Genomic DNA, 16,186 nt, shown 5'->3' with positions numbered 1-16,186 from the left:
AACAACCATCCACCAAACGTTCAAATTCTTATGAACGAAAAGTACACAGTAAATGAACCTGACCCTCAAATAACCCAAATAACTAACCAAAATGTATCGTTACTGGTTCAATTTAGGAGTTTGCAAATATAAAAAATGAGAAAAAATGGTACTATGTGGTACTAAATGGTACTAAAAATGAAACAAAATGGTACTATGGAGTATTCGAATCTAGTCATCCCGCACTGAAACAAACCATGTACTTGACGTCTACACTGCTATGCATCGATGAAAAGCCCTCTAATTTAACATTATATAACCTTGTGACGAAATCAAAGATGTGCCCGACTGTCTACGGATAAAAAAACCAAGCAGGGGAGAATAGTGTGCAAAGCTTTATTTGTGTGTTTAAATCTTGAGCAAAAATATAAAAAATATTTTGCCATGTCTGTTATATTTATCCGCTAATATTTCTTTTACCTTAGCTTTTTTCCTTGCTTCTCCATTGCTATCGGATCCACTGTCTACAGTGATACTTATAGTACCGTCTTCATCAGAAGGGCTACTACTAAGGTTTGTAGGTTCTATTTATTAGAGGAAGAGTCATTAATGCTCGCACTAAGGCATTTAAATACATGATCCGGCTGGGCTGGCCAGGCAGTGAACTTGACTGACAGCAGGGAGCAAGCTAATTGCTCGAGATTAGTCGATTATAAGGTAAAGAGCAGACTTGCTGCAGAATTTTTGAATTCATATCGTTGGAACCAAAGATTTTTCGTGACATAAATCACTCAACAAAGTTCGCTCACATGAACAGCAAAAAAACGCATGGCTTATTAACACGAATATTATTATGATAGCCCCATTTACACTACACTCAATTTATTGGCACGGATAAAAATGGTGCGGGTACCCATTTTAGCCGAGCCGTGCCAGTAAATTGAGTGTAGTGTAAACGGGGCTTACGATCTCCACTGCACACACACCATACATACATGCGATTGTAAAGAAATACACGAAGCAAGAAAGTAGAAATATTGCTGACATTTAAAAGTTGATTCTACAACGTAGAATTGAAACAGATTGTGTTCATCGTGCACAATTGGAATTTTGGAATGCAAATCAGAGCGATGAAAAGGCTAAATATTTGTTCCGTATTACAAACTGAGTTGATGAATAAAGCATTAAAATGATCATCATACCAGACGGATTCTCTTCATCAAAAAGCATGGACAAAGGTTGTTCGTCTCTTTTCCTTTGAAACTCGTGAAGATTTTTTACCACGCATATACCAATTGGGGACTGGTGACTACCAGATTTCAACTGAATCGTGATAGCCGGCAAGTAAATGGCGTCATTGGGAAGATTCTAAGGAGAAATGGTGAGCGGTGACTGTAAGATTGTATTCTTATAACAAAAACATAGTTTTGCGAAAGAAATTAAGTGTCTTAGATTAGTGCATGTTCACAGGAGGTTCAAAATGTCACAACGCAGTTTTATGATACTCATAATCATAGCATCGTAAAAAAAACGTACCACGTCGAAACACAGCACACGATCGCCTTCGAAGTTGTAGTTGCAATCATTCGAAACAGATTTTTTCTCAATTTTGTTACAAATTTCGATCTCTATCCTCGGCGATTTCACTTTCATCCAGCGAAAACGTCGCAAATTTCTCAATCCCCAGCATAAAACCTATACGTAAAATATAAGTAATACCATGCATGATGCAAGTCAAATATTCTTTCAGCACCTGTCATGCATGAGATATGATATCATATAAAGACGTATACCGAAATGATTGTATATACTGAGAGAACTTTAATTAAAGGCCTACAGGCGAGTTCACACATGCAGTCAATCGTTTTTCGTATGGACACATGTTCTCTCATCCACCTATTAATAGATGTGATTGGGTAGAGAAGTTGCAGATGTTCTAGTATCTAATACACAGAGCATTCATGACAATTCACTAATTTTCATTCCTTTAAAGACCTCCCCTCCTGAAATTGGAACAAAAGTTGGCCAAGTGTACAGCCGTTAATGATGTAATTATATAAATTGAACGCTTATAGGATCGCTTCCCTCCAAAATACATTAGAATAAACTGTTTGTAATCGCTTGGGGGAATAGACCATATGAAATACCTCAACTGCTTTTCTTTCAGTTTCCGGTTTAATACCATCAGGGATTGAAAACAGTCCACTGTCGTCCGGAACTGGGAGTGGTGCTAAATGTTTTTCATCCTGAGATAACAGAAGAAATAAGTTAACGTAAGTATATCGTTCTACAGGATTTCGAAAAACTGAAGGGGGTTTAGATAAAACTTGGGAAGAATTGCAATACAAAACTCAGTATTGCAATAAAATCACTAAATTAAGACTCTTCACTGATTCAAACGAATGTATACTACTTACTAAATAAAGTTCGAATCCGGCTAGAACATCTCCACATTTGCTCGAGCCCTTGTACACACCAAGCCAAGATAATTGTGTCTTTTCTTCCGAATCATCTTGAAGAACTTTTGGTTCCACTTGAACTCGACCAAGAAATTCATTTTTGCCCTAAAACGAATAAAAATATTAAATATTACATTAAGAAGCAAGCCGAATAGACACTTCCCGAATTTGCTTGAGTGCACACAAAACAATAGCTTGGAAACGAGGCGGGCAATGTTGTCTATTGTTTGTGGGATGGTTTTTATTGCCCGAAAAAAAATTCGGGAAGTGTCTATTGCTTTAGGGGAAAATAAAGGGGAAAGAAATCGAAAGAAGTCGTACGCGGTAGCAAACCACGATTGGTATGGAAATCAACCAAATGAAAATGTATCCATTTAATAGCGATAGTGCGATATTAATAAATTTGTATTTTACAAATAATTATCTTACGACAGGATCCCAATCAAAAAGTTCCAGTACAACATCGGGCGGATTCTCGATAATCTGTTCTGGGTGACCATATATCGGAACGCTTTCCAAAACCAACATTTGATTCCAGGTCGGATTTAGTTTCTTTTTTATTTTCTTCGACTTTGCACTGCGAATGCCAAACGATAAACGCACAAATGGATCTGAAATGGTCAATGAAGTTTTTCATCTACGGAACTTCTCTGTAAAGCAAAATCTCAATGTATCACTTCACTATGAAAAAAGCACCACTGACTCCTAAATACGTATAGTGATATACTTTCGAGTATAATAATATATCTCAAACCACCTGCTAATCCGTCAGGATCCGAAGGCAAAAGATTCCTTCCTTGGAAAATGTATGCTCGTAGCTGACAAATAAGTGGATCTAAAAGTGTTCAAAAGGTTACAGCTTTTATAGTAGTCTTATAGGTACTCTTGTCTTCCCTTAAGGGAGGCTAAATATATACCTCCAAAGATATTGAAGAAAGGAAACAGCTAGGTTGTAGGTGCATGATTTAAAGCGAGAAACTCATTTTGTATTTAATAAATATCTGCATGTGTGGAATATGTAAGTTAGCCTGGTCTAGTAAAGTGCGTATCATGCGAAGTACGGCTGCATATTGCTCATTCAAAACATTGGAAATGTGAACACGAAGGTTGGGAAGAGGATAATTATTAACAATATTACGAGATATTACCTTTAAAGGACAAGAAAATACTTGGAGCTACAAGCACAGGCTCTCCATCCTGCAAGAGAGAGATCATGAAGTTTAAACCGCATGGTTGGTGTCATTATTACTATTAGGCATGAAGTCGATCTGCTTGAAATCTATAGAAAATGACAACGCATTCACTTCTCATATCTAAACCTTTCCGCGGGCTTTTGTGTATTTTAAAAAATCACCAATCGGCTGGAAATATTATGCTGTCAGTTATTAAAAACTCAACCCCATCCGAGTTGTTTTGTTCAGATACCTTTGCATGATTGACATTTTGATATTTGGAGTACTTTTATGATTAAATAGCTTTATTATAGAAATTGCGGAAAAATCCTTGAAACACTTGCGAAAAATCCTCGTTTCAAGATAACCAGTGTTTTGACTTGGATAATAAGACCATTTCAATTAATGCACGCATGGTTATAGCGTTCATATTTACCTTTTCTTTGGCCTTATTCTCCAATATAAAAACTGGATCTGCTGCGGATTTCCCTGCGGATGTTGATTTTTCTTTAATCAACATTTTACGAAGCCGTTTTCTACGGACGATGTAAAGCGGCTTTTCTTGTGCGTGAAACCTCGATTTAAACGTCAATGCATATTCCCATCCATCTTGGTTTACAGGCTAAAATTTATAAAATCTCGTTAACAGAACTTAAACGATAAGCTAAGATCGAGAATCAATCGCAATAGATCTGTGGATGTACTCTTGGTATCGCTAATTCTTTGTGTAATCAAAAACTCAAGCCTGCATGTGATTAGGAAATTAAGTGTGACCAAGAAATATTTCCAGTTTCTTTGAGAGAGTTCAAGATCGAGACAATTAATTCAGCTAAAAATATCCAGGTTAACGCTAACAGACCGTAAGCTTTGCAATAAAAATATACCCATTTAGAAGCTTTGAGAATATACTTTCGTACAAATCGTAGCGACATTTTGAAAACGTGCGTAATTTACCTTTAATTCTCTTCTGTCTTCCGCAGAATCAATAACGACACGTTCCCTTATCCATCGTTTACGCCGACAAAAATGAAATTTTTTCTCCGTGGCCTCGTAATCCGTAGATCCGTACGAAGCATCAACTGTGTATTCCCAACCTTTAAAAAAGTACTATACATTGCAGATGTGCAAATTTGTCAACTCCAAAGATCATTGGTCCGATCCAGTCATCCAGCCATTGGACGCTGGGATGATTTCACTTCAAATCAAAGCTTTGGAAATGACCAGAATATTTCTTTTCTTTCTTTTTTACACCGTAATCCAGGGGTCAGCAGCTCAAAGCTAGTTTAACCTTGGGTTCAATTTTAATTCAATTTTTAAGTTTATGTGCTTCGGAATCACTGTTTGTTTTAAAACTTTAAGAAAATATGACTTCTATCGGTCCAGAAAATATTATGAAAAAAATAGTATCAACTTAGGTTGTAAACAAGCGATTAAAAAAATAATGTAAATATTTGCTTTAATCCAGGGTTATGCTAACCGGATTTTGAACAGCCGGCCCCAGGAGTATTATATATGAGATGATTATGACACGGCAGAAGAGTTCAGAATTTTCCATATTCCTTTATAATTGCGAGTTTAGAAAACTTCAAGCCAAATAAGGAAACGTATTATTTCATGTTTGCTGAATGCTCACCATAATCAAAGTGAATGGTAAGCCATGCAGACTGTAAGCTTGTGCATGGTGTGATTGTAAATTTATCTACAAACCATTGCTGTCGACAGCGCGATCCTCATCAGTCATCCATTTTCTCTGCACCCATTTCCATCCCTTTTTGGGCTGAATCTGATCTTTGTCTTTTATTGGGTCCTTGTGGTTATCCAATTTCAGGTTTCCGAACTATTTTTATTAATAAAAAGGAAGCAAAGGCATTGTTACTTAGAGAGATAAGTATATTGCCACCCCCTTCTACTTCAGAAAATCGATAATTTACAACGAATAGTATTAACCTGACTACATTTTCTGTGTAGAAGTCTATTCCACCAGGAAGAAATAGATATATTCAAAAAAGGGTTTTGACTTATAACTGTAACTATGAGTTATGATTTCACTCATGGTGGTGAACATCTATGACATCATACAATGACGTCACACATTTCATCCTGTTCTCATAAACCAGGAACAAGTTGTGGGTTTTGAGCTGCGTACACAGCCAATAAACAAATTCACATAATAATTTCATACAAATCCAAGATAAGGTAATGTCTGTTAATGTGAGAAACCTTAAAGCAAAGGTATAGGATCATCGAAATTCCGTAATTTATTTTTATGTACTCACTCTATCCGTCCATTTTTTGGAAGTGTTTTCCTGCCACACACCCCCGGGAACATATCGATATTCGTTTTCGAACACGTCTTCAACGAATGTTTTGCAACCACTATCCTTGAATTGAGTGCTGAAATATTTGGGATAATTAACATACAATAACAGCCACATATTAAGCATGTTTTTACGAAACAATAGCATACTCCACGAGTCCATGTAGGGAAGCTTAGACGTTTAGTCAAGTCGGCTGCGAGGTCGCAACATTTAAGGTCTCTTCTTTAAATAAAGGTCGTAAATTCAGAAGTTATTTAAATTACTGGTGCATAAGAAATGTACATACGGGGAATTCATTTTTAGGTTTTATATTTTAATCCACTACTCGGTCCTTTTTACGAGATTTTAGCCAGTTAAAGAGAAAACAGTACATGCAGTCTGTCGAATGCTATTTTGGGTATATTCTCTTCTCTTTGAAACTGTTGATAATAATTGGTATCAGCCTTAAGAAGTGGCATTTACTGAATTGAACATACTCAATGGAAGTGGATTGTTAACAGCTATATATATATATATATATATATATATATATATATATATATATATATATATATATATATATATATATTTTTGTCATACAATACATAATATTTCACCAGACCTTAACTCGGAATAAGTTTCCCAGTCGCCTTTAAATTGCCATCCTTCAGGCGCCGTAAACCTTTCTTTGGGTAAGGAAAGCTACATAAATGGAGAAGCAACTTATCTCAATGATGTCAATATAGTATCTCTCAAACAAAAAGAAAATGCAGGTGAAGAAGGATTAGAATAAATGAATAATTTTATACGATGTTTACGTGCACTAACACGACGTATTTCGTGTGGATGCATGTGCAACTCCCGATGCACTATTTTCGAAATAGAAAGTTTGCAAAGTTGCAATGACATGTGAGATGGGCAAACAGCCTGGATAAACCATCATCTTGACTGAATGCTGCCTAGGGCCTTTTGGTTTATATCGTGATCATTTAAAATCAATGCGAGACAGGTTAAAGTTGGAAATGTTATGACACTGCAACTTGTCTCGATGCACTTGCAACTGCAATTTGAAAAGCGGGGACGTTATACTATACGATACTACAGAAAATAAGGAAGGTGGGTAACCTTCGTAACGTACCGTTCCGTTTGAATTGGAAAATGCAGGACGACTTAGGTTGCTGCTGCTCCATTTTAGCCCATAACAGGTCTGATTTTCATACTAAAATCACGTAAAATAATCATTTTCAATGTCAACTAGATCGATCAGCGATCGTTTTTCTACTTTTTCCCTTAACCGGCGTACTTTAAAAGCAGCATAATTGTCGCTACATCGCATAAAATCTTCGCACTGTTGCTATATAAACTGAAACAAGTTTTCAATTGATCGTCTCTGGTCTATGTACGCCTGTATTAAAAAAGCTCACTCTGAGTGAAAATTAAGAAAAACGTCATGGATGGAAACGGTATGAGAAGATAATTATACTGAGATTTCCCCTCAATGAGTTTGAGTGCAGGAGTGAGATTTTGACAGCGATTTTGAAATTTGAAATACAGTCAAGCGAAATTTTTGTATACCTCACCTGTTTTTAAAAAAATAACTCGGTAAAAAATAAATGCATGTAAGAAATTCTAGGCTGGATTAGTCATTTCCTAAGCCTGTTCCTGCATGAGAACAAGAACGATAGCTACGTTGCTCGAGTTCAGAGAGAAAGACTTTTCGAGTTAAGAACACTAAAAGCTCCTTGTTACTACAATTCATGCCTAAAATGTAGCTATATGCTGTTACTACACATACCAAGCAGTTTTTATCGGCAACCCAAACAACGGCGATTCAATCGGCATATGAAGTTACGCTGTGTTACAATCAGCGCACGTTTAGTTTAATCCTGAAAACGTACTGAACAGAATCACATGACGTCGTGCTTACCGTTTCTGCAAACAACGACAGTTGACCGCCAGTTTTCTCCAGCTCTTTCCATTCTACCTGATGCACCTCGCGGCCAAACCATATCATAAGTCGTAGTATTGCGGCAAAATTTGATTTGTGATTGCTCTTTTCGTTGCCCGGAAACTATGAAAAAGTTGAAAAACATCAAACCATGTTGAAACAGTTTGTGACGCCATTGCGAAAGCTTTTATACCATTTACTACTTTCGTAGAAGAAAATTTAGCTATCCCCTTAAGGCCCTGTTACACGGTACAATTTTTCTTGCAACTTGCAATGCAATTCTACTTTTGAGAGATGTATATTTGGAACAACGAAACTTTTGTGTTTATTACACTTCGTGCACTTTTCTTCTGCAAGACTCTTTACATCTCTTAGACGTAGAATTACATTTCAAGTTGCAAGAAAAGTTGCACCACGTAACAGGACTTAAGGGGAAATTCTTTTTGGAAATGAAAATGGTGCGGTAATGGCAGATAGATTTGTTACATTTAGAAGGCGATGTTAGTGGCAGTCTGGTCGACACAAATCACACAATCAACATGATACAATTAATAAATTAAATTTTACATATTTGAAAATTCGTTGAACAAAGGTTCCATCATAATTCCCCGTCATGCATGTCGAACACGCTACCACAATTCAAAAAAGACCATGCAATAGATCATAAACCAAAATAGTCTTTTGAATATGTTTCACTGCCGTTTGACGAGCTTTTTCGAAAGGAAAGAAAATAGAAGTCTCACTTAAGTAAACCAATTACAATTTCGTAGCGCTTATCCTTTGTAATTGAAGTAATAATAATGGATTAGAAAAGCTGATGAAACTCAGCAATTCTCAGAATTCTTATCGTATTCTTTACACTCGATCGATTAATCGATCGATAGTAACGCAAGTAGATAAGTATCATCTTCCTCATTTGAAGATGGCCAACAATCGGCTAATCTTTTTCTTCGAGATGGATCCAATCCATGATTGTAAAAGAGTCAGTAATGCAGTAATGGGTCGTGATATGAGTGCATAAGAAACGTGGTGAAGTAACAGAAAAGGTACGTGACATTATAGAAAAGGACGGTCTCGGTGACAAAAGATAATGCTGATATCACAAACCTTTAGATTAACGTCAATTGTCTTCCCGCATTTCTCTCCACGTTCGCTTTCATCTTCACGGAACAGCAGTTCGTTGGCCGGGATGCGACAATACGCGACACGCTCTCTTTCTGCTTTTATCATCCAAATTATAATGTCGGGTATGCTGTTCTGGGGCTGAAAATTATGACAACACTGTCAACGAATGTCGTCAGCCTCTCTTTAACCATGAAATTTCTAATAAGCATGCCTCTGACTAGTCTGATAAACGTGAAACACAATGCCATCTTTCATTGTTTTATTGACTGCATGGTGAATTGATGAAAGAGAACCTGTTCTATAGCTACGATGTTAAAATCCTGCGTCGTCATCTCAGATTTTTTAATTCCGAAATGTTTAATTTAATAGCGCCTCTTTCTATCTTTTCAAAAGAAACCAGTTCAATTCAATACGGACATATCTCAGACACAAAAAAGGTAGGCATATCACAGACAAAAAAATAAACTACAAGCTAATGTGATATTTCCCTTCGATAAAGCGGTTGTTTCTTAATATCTTGTACCTCGACTGCAATCAGTTGAATTCTCTTTAGTAAACTTTCAAGGATTTCAATTGGACATGATTCGTCGAGGTTCGTTTTCAACTTTTCACACTCTGCCTCGACCGAGTCCTGAAATTAAAAAGGGAAAAGTCAAATTGCTTCGAAATATAGGGTACAAAATTGTAATTTCAAGCAGACACAAAACTGACTACCGCACCAGGACAGCCTTTCTTTTCTCAAACATCTGTTGATCTAGTCTGGTCAATTTAGACTTTTCTGGATCAAGTTTTGGCAAGGATCTACAATTAAGATTTAAAAAATATTTATCTAACCTTGGTAAAGTCACGACTACCAGTCTACCAAAAAAATCTGACGTAGCTACATTTTACCAGAATGCATACAGGCGAATATTTAAAGGCAAATTTTGATAGGCATGTAATATCAGGTATTTTTAATTTATTTAAAAGAATTCACAGAGCAGCTCTGATTGGCTGATAGCCACCGTGTTAACGTACCGACTTTGTAATTCACCTATTACGTCATGACATCGTTCTTAAAAAACAACCTATAATGGAAAGGTAAACAAGCTTACCCGCAGTCATCAATAAGAGCGTCAACTGTCTCTAAAATTTTCTGTTCTTTCTCTTGTGTGCTTGCACATGATTTCAGCTCGTTGATTCGCTGTTCCTGTGCCGATTAGATAAATCAAGATAATAAATCAACATTTTAGTCCGTTTACAGAAGACCGGAAGAATTTCGACGGGGCCCGAATTTGTTCATCATCTTTGGCAAGGGCTTTTGACTCATGAGTTATGACTCATGTTGATGCACTACTACTTAACTCTTCTTTTGTTTAATCTTACCAATTTCCTGGCCATTCTTAGTAATTTGTTCAATGCACCCAGACGGAAACAGACATCTTCCCACTCACAGTCAATCCTGACGTAAGGTTTTGAATTTCCCCATGGTAGATAATAGTACTTTCCTCCGTCGAACACTGGATTAGTAGGTGTAGTGCTTGATGGACGTGGACTCACCGAGTCGTCCAATTTGTTTCCGTAATTGCCTAGAAAGCATAATTCATATATTTCCTTATCTAAATTATCTTATGAAGGAACCTAAATTTGCTAGTTTATGGGTGATTTTAGTAATTATAGCTAAGGACACCCGTGCATGGAAAGTTTAGAATTTTATGGTGATTATTTATCATCATGGAGTTTTCTCGGCGCTATGTTAGGTTTAGAAAAAGAACAGACATTGTGATGTTTTCTTATGATTTGAGGAAGCAATAGTAATTCGTCTTATAAGAGTTATTTATTTTGTTTCGATTTTCCAAAATTTTTTTCTCCCACAGTGGAAACATCGTCTTATTAAATTTGAGACAACTGGTTTAGTTGTCACATGGAAATTGATTTATGTTTTATAATTGTTCTCCTTAAATCCCTAGGAGTTAATTTTATCTTACTATTTAGTGGATAAAAGGAGATTGAAAGACGGGCTTCCGGCTTTACGTTCTTGCCTAACATCAATTTTTTTCATAGTAGCATTCTGTCTCCTATGGGATACGGACCACGGTGTAGATCTGGATAAAGGTAATTTTGACGTGAATTCTCACCAATGCTCATTTCAAACTCCACTTGAGAGTCCTCCACCGCCAACATTGTCGCCTCGAGAAATACAGCAAGGAGACGGAATTTCTTTGTTCCCATATAAGGCTAAGAAAATCGAGAATAGCATAATGTGAAAATCTTTCTTAAGGCCCTGTTACACGGTCGAATTTTTCTTGCAACTTGCAATGCAATTCTTCTTTTGAGAGACGTAAATTTGGCAACTACCGAACTTTTGTCTTTATTACAATCCATGGCGTTTTTTACACTTACATTTTGAAGACTCTTCACTCATTTACATCCCTCAAAAGTACAATTGCATTGTAAGTTGCAAGAAAAATTGCACTGTGTAACATGGCCTTTAGTTGTAACTCGCAAAGTACATTTCCACTCAGAGAAATGTCCCGAGGAAATTTTTTTTGGTTGGAAACGTTCCTTTACAATTAATGCAAATCTTAGCAATCAACAACATAGGAAAGAGCAATTACAGCAGTACAGACTTTACCCCAAACGCAGCATTATAACACAGTGACCTTAGATGGAAATATTATGCCTATTTAAACGAGATATTCAAAGTGGGTTTTTCGCCTACCCGGGCACGAACCATGTCGAAACTACTAATTGGTTCGACTTTGAGACCATTGCTGACGTCTAGTTTAGTTTGTAATTCCACCAAAACCCGACCACGATATGCAGCACCTTCGCCCTGAATAAAATGTTGAAAAAATTGCGGTTAAAAGAGTTAGCTCTTATGGTTTTGGAGAACCCCAATGTAATGGCGTTTGGTTTTATTATATATATGCATGGGAAAAGTACATTAAATATCACTTCAACTCACAATGCCTTTATCCAAGTCTTCGTGTTTGTTTGGCCAATCTGAGTATTCCCTCGGCGAGCCATACATATTAACAAAACATGGTCCAAAAGTTGGCAAAAATTCTGTAACACATATTATTCTTTTTTTAAACAATGGCCATCAATTACGATGTTTCTACATATAGTCAAGTCATTGATTTTAGGAAGTCAGCAAGTTAAGTCCGATACATTGACACAAAGTATTAAGAGCAGTTGGCCTCAGTGGTTGATGGTGTCGTTCATGCATTCGTACGCTTGTTTCAAATGTTATACGAGGCGCATCCCCTACGGTCGCAAATGGATGCGTCAGGGACGTATGCGTAGCTTAGGCCTTGTCCACACTAATGCGTTTTGATATGTCTCGTTTTTCGCTTGTTCAAAAACGCATCGATTGCGTCCACACTAGCGTTTTCGTAGCGTTAATTAATAAGAGAATTAGCTGCAAACATGCAACTAAGTTGCCAAGCAATAGCATGTTTGGATCCGCCATGTTTGATTTTTGGGGAAATATTACGTATCGTTTTTATGACTCCGTTTTCGTAGCGTTTTTGACCGTCCACACTAAAACGATACGTATGCGTTTTCATTTGGCTCCACTTTTAAAAGCGTTTTCAAATCAATGCGTTTTTGATGAAAACGCTCATCGTTTTCGGTCGTTTTAGTGTGGACGGATTGCCAAAACGCATTAAAATGTCTCCGTTTTCAAACGAAAACGCATTAGTGTGGACGGGGCCTTAGTCAGCACGATCGCGATACCGCAGGCTTAGATAAAAGCATAGTAACACCACACCCCAATTAACTGATCGGGGCGTGCACAAAAAATATTTTTCCATGCATGCATGCATGCTGACATATTGCAGTTCAGTTCCAGAACTGAACGAGGAACTGAACGAACAAGGAACTGTTATGTGTATATATTCCGCATAATTTACCATTCCCTTCCATTCCTGATATATGTGATACAGGCAAGTAGATGGTGCCGATATAATCATCCGCGGTCCCAACATCACTAATAAAGAAAAATGTGTATGAGAAAATAGGTGGAATTTTGAAGGAAAATTCACTGAATAAGTTCAATGAAATCGTTTAAATGAAAAGAAGATATACAGGCCTGGCAAGCAAGTCATTATAAAACGATCAAATTGTGTGATGATGCATGGCTGTATACATAGGGAGTTATATTTCAGCATGTATGCCTAACTTTGGGTTTAATTTTTACAACCCTTAATTTTTAGTGGGTTTTACTCACCTGTCCAGAAGTTGGATTTTCAGTTTATCACAAACGGAGGGATACTAGATTATGGAAGAAACAATTACAGCAATTTGGTATGCTCTTATTAGCACTAATCTTCACAATGTCGGTTTGTATAAACTTACTTTGAAAGAAATATTTAATTGTTCGTTAAAGAGTGGACTTCTGGAATCATACTTGATACTACTTTTTGCCTTCAAAATAAGATTCGTCATGTTTATTAGAGAAAGCGATAAGCCATTTCATGCATCCGACACTGACTTCACATGTCGTTATATATACTTTAGATTACTAGAGCATATATATACCAAGGTATTCCGATCTTAATACGTGTAAGACATTGTCGAATTTGGAATAAATTGCAGGGTATTGAATATGAGTATTATGTGATTCATAGGAAGTTTAAGAAACGTCTCATGCACATGCAGCTGCACAAAGAAACTGGAGAAAAATTACCTGCATTCCTGCAAAGCTGAAAATGCAGTAAGGATCGGCACAATCTTTCTTCTTCTATAAGAGATGTACGGAGAGGTAAATCAGTACTGGTTTGGTTTTGTAATTTTTTGATATTTTTTTGCGGAAAGAGACCATAAAAGTTGCCTTATATATGTAGACCATGTATAATAATTGCCCGGAAGACAATGAGACCCAAAACGGTGCACGCTTTCTGTAACTGTTTTCTCTACATCTCCAAATCCATGCAGTAGTTGTCATTACTCAATCTGATTCGGAGAAACTCTAAACTAATAGTCCTCTGCATGAACTCGACCACGTACAAAGCTGTTTTGTGTGAATAAATTTAGTGAAGTAGTAAGTTTACTGAAAGCGGCTGTATGTAACAGACTGAGTGCTGTGTTTTCAGAAATGTCACATGCAATGCGGTACTCACTCTTCTGAGACGGTTCAATAAATTCTCATGATCCACTAAACAAACGGAATTTAAATTATAATATGCAGAAGAAGAGCTTATAACATTAATACCAATTCTATAATCCTTATCTTATGTTTATGACCTGGAAAAAAACTATTAACCAAGGTTTTAAAAATTAATCATCCAATAAAAAGAACTAGGATGTTTGTTACAAAATTAATTCATTTTTAAACACGTGTACCTATTCTCGATTCTAATTGAATTTTCATTTCTAACTTCAGAAAAACGTTTCAATCTCCAAAAAGCCATTTTGGTGAATTTTTTGTCTTACGTGAAGATGCATGCATTACAGCAATTTAAAAAAGGTTGAAGGTCTTACTCTGCGGTATGTCGACTGCTTTGTAAACTTTCAACGTAAAAACTGCAGGGGATAATGAAACTCCGGGAAATTGCAACAGGTTACTACAGGTATATGGAAAAAAAGAATGTTAAGAAATATTTGGGTTAGGATACCAGGAACTATATGATTGACATACGTTCGAACTATTCCATGGACGATCAACTTCTTATTTCAATTAACCTGGTTTGCTAATTACTGACAAAAATTTTAGAAAACTTCTGTATATATAGGCTGACCGACAAAAAGTTTACATTTGTGTGTATTGTTGGCATTTTCTACGGCACAAAATACATTTGCGAGTAGTGATCTTCTGGTTGTATTTATCAGAATGTGATGAAACATTTCCACCTGCATTAGCATACCTTTCGATGTCGTCCTGATCTGGTGAACCTTGTAGATTTTCCAGACTCTGATAATGAGAAAACGACTAATAATTAATCCATGACATAATATAAAAATACATGACATAACAAAGTGTTTTACAAATTCGCATCGTAACGTATTTTGAAATGTTCAGTTTAAAGTATTTTGCGCTGGACTTCTTGCACGGTTTGCCTATCGCCTCCACAAAGCGGGACTGTTGTGTAAGCTTATACTCTTTACACTTGTTAGGCAATCAATGGCGTTCTTTTCTAGATTAATTTTGCGTGCATGCAGAAGTAGATTATAGCATATCACGAATGCACGAGTTCACAAAGCGGCCGTTATATTAGTTCGATGGATAGTTTCATATGATCACCGCGTGCATGCAGGTGCGAGATAATGCTTCTTACATGAATATAAGGCCTGCATGTTCTCCACTTCAACCCTATCGTAACGTAACGTAGCGTATTTCTTTGTTTCCGAGGTATTCGACCAGAACTAATGACTTTAAAACAATGAGATACGCTACGTTTTGCTACGATACGGTTGAAGTGGAAAACGGTCTTAAGGTTCTTACCGGTGCAGACATGCCAGCTTCCAGAACACACATTGAAACCTTGAGGAAACCCTGAAACAAAAAGGGGCGTATTCAGTATTATAGAGAGGAGAGAGATTTGAAAAACTTTCATGGAGACAAGGCCGCAAATCTGTCTCGAAAAATGGGCAGGAGGGGGCGTTCGCTAGTGCTTGGTTCGACAAGTTAAGACGAAATACTTTATTTAAGCAAAACAGGGAGACCGAGGGAACCACAAAATGTTGGGTCTAGGTGCATATCTGAAATCATAAGAGAAATGACTATCAAAAAGTTAGGGGGTCACGAAATTCATCCCCTTGATCCAAAATAATCCGTCCCTCCAGGAATTGCCAGGTGAGTCCTCCCAGGATTCGCAATCTCATAGAGGCAAGTCAGGCAACAGTAAGTAATATACGCCTGATTAGCCTATTAATATTTTAATTTTTCTCTGAAGTAACGACAGTCTATATAATAACACAAAAAATGTCATTTCAACTCTTACAACTGCATGTCCATCGGTTCCTTGTGGCTGTACGTTCTTTTTCATCACGCTATCTCCCTAAATGATCAACCAAAATTTAAACTTTAATTGACACATAAAACAGGCTTATGCCAAAGCCAACGTGAGAGTTAGGCTTTGGAAAAAAAAGCTGAGTAAATGCGATTTCGTTTTATTCAGCATTTTAAATAGACGAACAGAACGCAATTTCGCGTATCGGATGGAGAAAACTTGTTATCATTAATTCTTCTTTCTCTTCTTTCTTTAATTTTTTCACAAAATT

At 36.8% G+C, this 16,186-nt stretch overlaps 1 protein-coding gene across 2 annotated transcripts in view; it reads right to left on the bottom strand.

The window, feature by feature from the left end:
* LOC114524887 (myoferlin-like) overlaps positions 1 to 16,186 on the bottom strand; it is a 38,434-nt gene that overhangs the window by 10,197 nt on the left and 12,051 nt on the right. For both annotated transcript variants that reach the window (XM_028546113.1, XM_028546105.1), the window contains exons 12-43: positions 15,907 to 15,963; positions 15,408 to 15,458; positions 14,830 to 14,876; positions 14,447 to 14,529; positions 14,086 to 14,120; positions 13,653 to 13,706; positions 13,322 to 13,390; positions 13,194 to 13,237; positions 12,877 to 12,953; positions 11,928 to 12,028; positions 11,682 to 11,795; positions 11,098 to 11,197; positions 10,346 to 10,548; positions 10,075 to 10,169; positions 9,700 to 9,781; positions 9,504 to 9,611; positions 8,963 to 9,118; positions 7,835 to 7,978; positions 7,046 to 7,126; positions 6,530 to 6,609; positions 5,887 to 6,004; positions 5,318 to 5,447; positions 4,565 to 4,704; positions 4,047 to 4,232; positions 3,587 to 3,635; positions 3,196 to 3,273; positions 2,868 to 3,049; positions 2,397 to 2,543; positions 2,127 to 2,225; positions 1,516 to 1,674; positions 1,182 to 1,347; positions 460 to 563 (exon numbers count right to left, since the gene is read on the bottom strand). In XM_028546113.1, the coding sequence (XP_028401914.1) occupies positions 460 to 563; positions 1,182 to 1,347; positions 1,516 to 1,674; positions 2,127 to 2,225; positions 2,397 to 2,543; positions 2,868 to 3,049; positions 3,196 to 3,273; positions 3,587 to 3,635; positions 4,047 to 4,232; positions 4,565 to 4,704; positions 5,318 to 5,447; positions 5,887 to 6,004; positions 6,530 to 6,609; positions 7,046 to 7,126; positions 7,835 to 7,978; positions 8,963 to 9,118; positions 9,504 to 9,611; positions 9,700 to 9,781; positions 10,075 to 10,169; positions 10,346 to 10,548; positions 11,098 to 11,197; positions 11,682 to 11,795; positions 11,928 to 12,028; positions 12,877 to 12,953; positions 13,194 to 13,237; positions 13,322 to 13,390; positions 13,653 to 13,706; positions 14,086 to 14,120; positions 14,447 to 14,529; positions 14,830 to 14,876; positions 15,408 to 15,458; positions 15,907 to 15,963 (3,339 nt within the window). The remainder of the gene's footprint in view (positions 1 to 459; positions 564 to 1,181; positions 1,348 to 1,515; positions 1,675 to 2,126; positions 2,226 to 2,396; positions 2,544 to 2,867; positions 3,050 to 3,195; positions 3,274 to 3,586; positions 3,636 to 4,046; positions 4,233 to 4,564; positions 4,705 to 5,317; positions 5,448 to 5,886; positions 6,005 to 6,529; positions 6,610 to 7,045; positions 7,127 to 7,834; positions 7,979 to 8,962; positions 9,119 to 9,503; positions 9,612 to 9,699; positions 9,782 to 10,074; positions 10,170 to 10,345; positions 10,549 to 11,097; positions 11,198 to 11,681; positions 11,796 to 11,927; positions 12,029 to 12,876; positions 12,954 to 13,193; positions 13,238 to 13,321; positions 13,391 to 13,652; positions 13,707 to 14,085; positions 14,121 to 14,446; positions 14,530 to 14,829; positions 14,877 to 15,407; positions 15,459 to 15,906; positions 15,964 to 16,186) is intronic.

The sequence above is a fragment of the Dendronephthya gigantea genome, unplaced genomic scaffold, assembly GCF_004324835.1.
Source record: "Dendronephthya gigantea isolate DGI-Jeju-01 unplaced genomic scaffold, DenGig_1.0 000001F, whole genome shotgun sequence".
NCBI classification, from domain to species: Eukaryota; Metazoa; Cnidaria; class Anthozoa; order Malacalcyonacea; family Nephtheidae; genus Dendronephthya; species Dendronephthya gigantea.
This window is presented reverse-complemented; position numbering and strand designations above follow the sequence as displayed.